This window comes from Rhinichthys klamathensis, unplaced genomic scaffold, assembly GCF_029890125.1.
Source record: "Rhinichthys klamathensis goyatoka isolate OS25496 unplaced genomic scaffold, OSU_Roscu_1.1 h1tg000006l_1, whole genome shotgun sequence".
In the NCBI taxonomy this organism is placed as follows: domain Eukaryota; kingdom Metazoa; phylum Chordata; class Actinopteri; order Cypriniformes; family Leuciscidae; genus Rhinichthys; species Rhinichthys klamathensis.
In genome coordinates, this window is record NW_026606559.1 from 92,781 (window position 1) to 98,310 (window position 5,530).

General features: G+C 39.8%; 1 protein-coding gene across 1 annotated transcript; it reads right to left on the reverse strand.

Annotated features, from left to right (window-relative positions):
* Positions 1 to 886: 886 nt before the first annotated feature.
* On the reverse strand, positions 887 to 3,435 carry LOC130090785 (transmembrane protein 74). The gene is made up of 3 exons (XM_056258350.1): positions 3,298 to 3,435; positions 3,066 to 3,174; positions 887 to 1,941 (listed from the first exon to the last, which is right to left on the reverse strand). Exon 3 carries the CDS (start codon positions 1,880 to 1,882, stop codon positions 1,040 to 1,042), a length of 843 nt encoding a protein of 280 aa, XP_056114325.1. The 5' UTR covers positions 1,883 to 1,941; positions 3,066 to 3,174; positions 3,298 to 3,435; the 3' UTR covers positions 887 to 1,039.
* Positions 3,436 to 5,530: the final 2,095 nt, after the last annotated feature.

Consider the following 5,530-nt stretch of genomic DNA (forward strand, 5'->3'; position numbering starts at 1 on the left):
AGCCAGACAGCCAACTCATGATTATAAATTCAGGTGAAGTGGTTACGCTTATTGCAATCAAATAGCTACATACTAATGATTTATCACAAACAATGAAACACAAAATCAAGAATAATATAATTTTATTTTCATACCAGAGTGAGTCAGTTATGAGTTTAATGAAACTGTCATTTATCATCAGAGTATGCACTGATAGAGATACATAGATTGTATTTGTAATTCCTATGATAAATCTTGTGAGCACAGACGATTTTTTTTTCTCAATTGTGTCAACACTATAGGTTCAGCTGTGTATTGAGTGAAGATACAGGAGTTATGCTTTGCTCTCTCAGAGAGATGGATTTAAATTTCCAAAAGATGGCAAATCATTGTGTGGCAGCTTCCTCCATTAAATATTTATAAAATATTTGAGTGCTTTGGGGTGGGGGTGGGGGGTATTAGATTTCTGCATGGCTCGTTCCACACGTGAACTAACAAGGACAATGTGAGAAAATAATGGCAAAAACATCCCAAAAATAAATTTTAGAAGTGCTGCAAAGGACAATGCTTTTTGAGGATCTAAATGCACAGAAGTGCTCCAAACCAGAGACTGTAGCACTCGATCTCTCTACATACCATGATGAAATGGATCAAGTGAAATATTTGAGTTTTCTGAAAGAGTAAGAAAGAGGCAGTGGGATTGTCAGTATTAGCAGCAGGATTCTGTACAACCAACCGGACTCACTTCTTTAGCTAAATCAGCTTTGGTTCTCACATTTTCAGCTTGGAGATTAATGGTTTGAATACTATCAGCAACTTCATTTAACTTGCTGCCACACAACCTGAAGTTTGGTCTGTTTATCCAAAAAGTAACTTGCTTTATGACAAATGTTATCATGCTGAGCCTGAGAAATCTGTTACGTGATACTAGGTTTTTCTGCATCAGTAAGCAACTGTCACCGATTCAAGGTAAAAAAAAACAAGCTCTTTTGGCCATGCTAGAAAGGTCAACGTTATGTTGGCAGTCCAATAGAGATGAATGGAGAACTGGAGAAAAGAGTCAACTAATGGCATTGCCATTCTCCTCCTCGACCAAACTATGGGGTGGCGATGAGCAACTGGGGCTCGATCTTGTTCTTAAATTAATCGAACCGTAGAGCTTTGCGGAGTGCTTGGAATAAGCAAAGGCTTTCCTTCTGTACATCTCACCCTTCCATATGGAAATCATTAGCAGAGTGGACAGCACCACTCCGCCTAAAGTGAGAAGGCAAAGGCCTGCGATGACACACCTGTCCAGGTGCGCGCCTATCCTGGCGCTCTCGTTCTCCAGTCTTTCCATTTCGCGGGCGGAGACATTGTCGGGGTTCACTCTGACGTCACGAGGGACCGTGTACGATATGATCACCAGCGAGATCCCAGTGATGAGGAACGTGACTGCGCTGATGAACCCGTAATCCATGGATTTCCCCGAACTCTCCGAGCTGAGATCGAAGTCAGACATCAGCGACAACTCCTGGAGGCCCTCGGGACGGATTTCGCTGGAGGAGTCATGGAGCGAAGATGCACGTCGAGCACTTTTCTCGCTCGTGTCCGGGGTGGCCAACCGGAGATTGACGTTTTCATCAATGTAGGTGAACGAGGTCTCCAGCTCCTCGTCGCAGCACACCCTGACCTTCTCTGTGGGATGATGGCGGTGCTGGCCATGTTGTCCTCTGAGAGGAGCCGTCCTTGGTGCTGAATTACACTGTCCCTCAAAGGCAGGCACCTTCACAGTGGGAGAAGCTTCTTCCACCGAACTGTTTAGCCTGTGAACATGAAGAGGGCTAGAAGACCAATCCAGTACCCCAGGGGGATCGGGCCTTGCCCGTCTATTATCTATGTAGAGTAACTCCACCGAGGCCATCAGATACACTCCCACGGATCACTCTGATTTCCTGCTGCATCAAGCCATCCACACTATACCTGTAAACGCAAATTACAATAATTCAGATGAGCAATCAATTCACAAAATCTATCCTAGTGAGATCGACCAATATTTTTTTTTCAAATAATACCAGTTATTTGTACATTTAAATGGCTGATAGCCAATATGAAGAACACATTTTTTGTATATTTCAACTTTTGAAACAATGATAACTAAATAGCATACTACTATAAAAAATATTCGTTAATAATAACAGTTTAATATTGCGCGTGGCCTTGTATTTTACCTTTGTTGCATACAGTTCAAATTCATATTTACTCTTGGCAAACTATATAACTATCATCACATACTATGTGACAAGCATTTTTGTAACACCTCACTTATGCTCACAACTGTGACTCATGGGTAACCCATTTATGTAGCCTACACTACAATGGGTTAGCAACAGTTAATAACTGTATTTGAACAAAAATCCCTCGTCTCTTTAAAGAAAGACGATTAAAGTTACTGATTAGTCCTACTGCTTCAATATCCAATTAGCAAAGCAATCCGTATAAAACCCAAGATAAGCTATAAGTCCCTTTTAAACGCACGACTTAACGGACGATGGGGATATAGGGATATAGGCACTTCACAGAAGAGATCGATATCATGATCTTTTTTTTTTTTACGGCCGATATCAGAACAGATACTTTTACATGTAGCCTAAATGTTTGAATATCCTATATTTATATTATTTTAATTTGTCATTTAATTTATGCAAATTTGTTTTGAACTCTATCTAAATACATTTTCGTCTTTAGAATTATTATTAAAGAAAAAAAATAACCAATAAACTATAAAAGTGCGAAGATCAGTATAAAAATGTATCAAACTGAATAATGGGCTATATGCTAATCGAAATAAAGTCATCAACAAATCATCACATCTGCAATAGCTAAAACGTTACACTGTTTACGCAATAAACATCGATTTAAAACGGACATATGCAGTAGTTTTGGCACGTGTCCATCAGGCTGCATCGTTAACTTATACTCATCAATAGGTCATACAATATCCCATAGAGAAAGCGACACAAACAGGACACATTTCGCATCTCGCTATATTTAACGTTAGACGCAAATCACACCGTTTGTTTGCTATAATCAATTATTGTTTGTACCTTCTCGTCTGATGAACATTTTGGCCTCCCGGCTTTTGCTCTCCACCGTTCTCCCTCCCACGCTCCGTTTTAAAGATGAACTGAGCTCTTCATAGCGATATTACTAATTCTACTATGGCAAAGGACCTTTCATGAATATTCATCAGGTAGAGTGACGTTTCTCGGTAATCTTCCAATTGGGAAGAGTTTGAGTATGAATATAAATAAGATAGTGCTGACGTGCCTTAGTTACCGTCTTATAGCGAATGCTTGGCTGTTGAATTTCAATTAGGTGCTGCAGACGTTCCTTGCTAACGTTCCAATGGCGAAGCAAACCGCTTATGAATATTAACAACCAAGTCTTCGCCATAGTAAGATTCGTACATTTTCTTCCGGTAGTGATTTTCTCCCATCACTCTTGCGGTGTCAAGTAAATCATAACAGGTTGAAAATTGTATTGGAACCATGTGAAATCAGGTTCTCGGAAGCGAAAAGTAATTATCACCACCTTGATGGAAACGGTACAGCCTGGAGACATTTTTCTACTACGACCAGTAAGAGTCAGCGACTGTGCTAAACCACACCTATTCTACACCACCATCTGCTGTGGTCCTTTAGAAGCTTGAAAGATTACTGGTCAGTTTGAGCAAGATTTATGTAATCTATTTTTAATACTCTGCCACAACCAGCCCATATCAGCTCATATTCTTCTAAATGAGACAATACCTTTACATAATTTGTAAACATCACGTTGAGATTTAGGGCTATTTCAAACATTCTCAAGGCGTAGTCAGAAATAACCCCTTATCAGCAGTTCTCCTCTTGACAACAATCAATTTTATTTCAACAGATACGTGCTATTGTGTTCACCAATACAAAGGATGACTTCGGATCAAGGCCAGGCAAGTTCCTATTTAACAGATGAGTCTGCAGAGAAGTGGGGCTTACTCAGCCAGAGATTAATGTCCCAGGCTGGCGGAGGCTCAGCTCAGGGAGTACGAGGTGCACAGTCATGAATTCCCATCTGTCACTGCTGGCGTTATGAACATAGGTGGAGTAGCTGCATGCTCCAGTCAGTTTGGACTATTTTCAACAGGGTGGAAGTCTCATAAGGGTGCACAGCTTATTTCGCTGCACACCCCTCTGAGATTTCCATACCGTCAGCGGCCAGCTGAGCCAATCCGGCATGCATTGCCAAGGACAAAATTGAGTTTCAGAGCCTTGGGTATCAACCGTCACCTTGGAATACAGAGGCACCCTGTGGCTCGTCAGTCTATCCTCATGTTGTTTGGACAAGGTGATTACACAGGCATAGGGTGACACGTAGCCAGCTGCAAAATAACATCACACAGCAGCTACAAGCCTGCAGTCACATAGCTTTGCTCTTGCATCTCTATTAAATAAAGGCAAAACGAAAGATTAAAAAGCCCTGAATAAAATGTAATGATCGTTTATTACATTTTAGAGTGGAACAGAACAAACAAGTGTTAAGTTTGGTTCTTTGTTTTAGGAACCTGCAAGGCAGTGTGTTTCTCAGAACTAAGAGTCAAACCAGGGGATGGCGCTTGTCTGACAATCTCTGTCATTGAGGTTAGTATATCGTCACCGCCTTCAGCCTCAACAAGAAATGAACTTGGAATATAAATTGACCTGTGTACCTGTTGACCAGGTGTGCATGTTATGCAAACACAAATCTTTGGATTGATTTTGAAATTTCAGATGACTATTATGACGACACGTACACTATACAGTTTCTGAGGTTGGTAAGATTTTTATCTTAAGTCTCTTATGCTAAAAAAAGGCTGCATTTAATCAAAAATAAAGACAGTAATATTGTGAATTTTTAGTATTAGTATTTAAATCAGATCAAAAATACAGTAAAATATGTTATATTGTGAAATATCATTACAATTTAAAAGAACTTTTATATTTTAAAATGTAATTTAGTCATGGCAAAGCTGAATTTTCAGCATCATTACTCCAGTCTTCAGTGTCACATGATCCTTCAGAAATCATTCTCATATCCTGATTTGATGCTCAAGAAACATTTATTATTATTATCAGTCCTGTTCTGCTGTCCAATTTTTTTTGGAAACCATTATTACTTTTTTTTTTTTTGTAGCAATGTAAAAGTCTTTACATTGATTTACTTTTGATCAATGTGATGCATCCTTACTGAATAAAAGTATTAATTTCTTTTCAAATAGTAAATCTTACTGACCCGAACCTTTAAACGCTTGTGTATTGCATGCATAGGTAAGCAAATCCGAGAAGGTAGGGAAGGAAGGAGCTGTCCTTGGTCCTGAGAACTGAGTGAAGAGTAAGACTGAAATCGGTGCTGCCCACAGAGCTCCACGTCACATGTCATGTGATCCAAGGTCACATGTTATGCGATCCAGAGTTGAGCATATCAGGCTATGTTTAGAATAGAATAGCATGAATACAGTGCAGAAGTATGCTACATTGTCACATGACCTCCAGTGTTG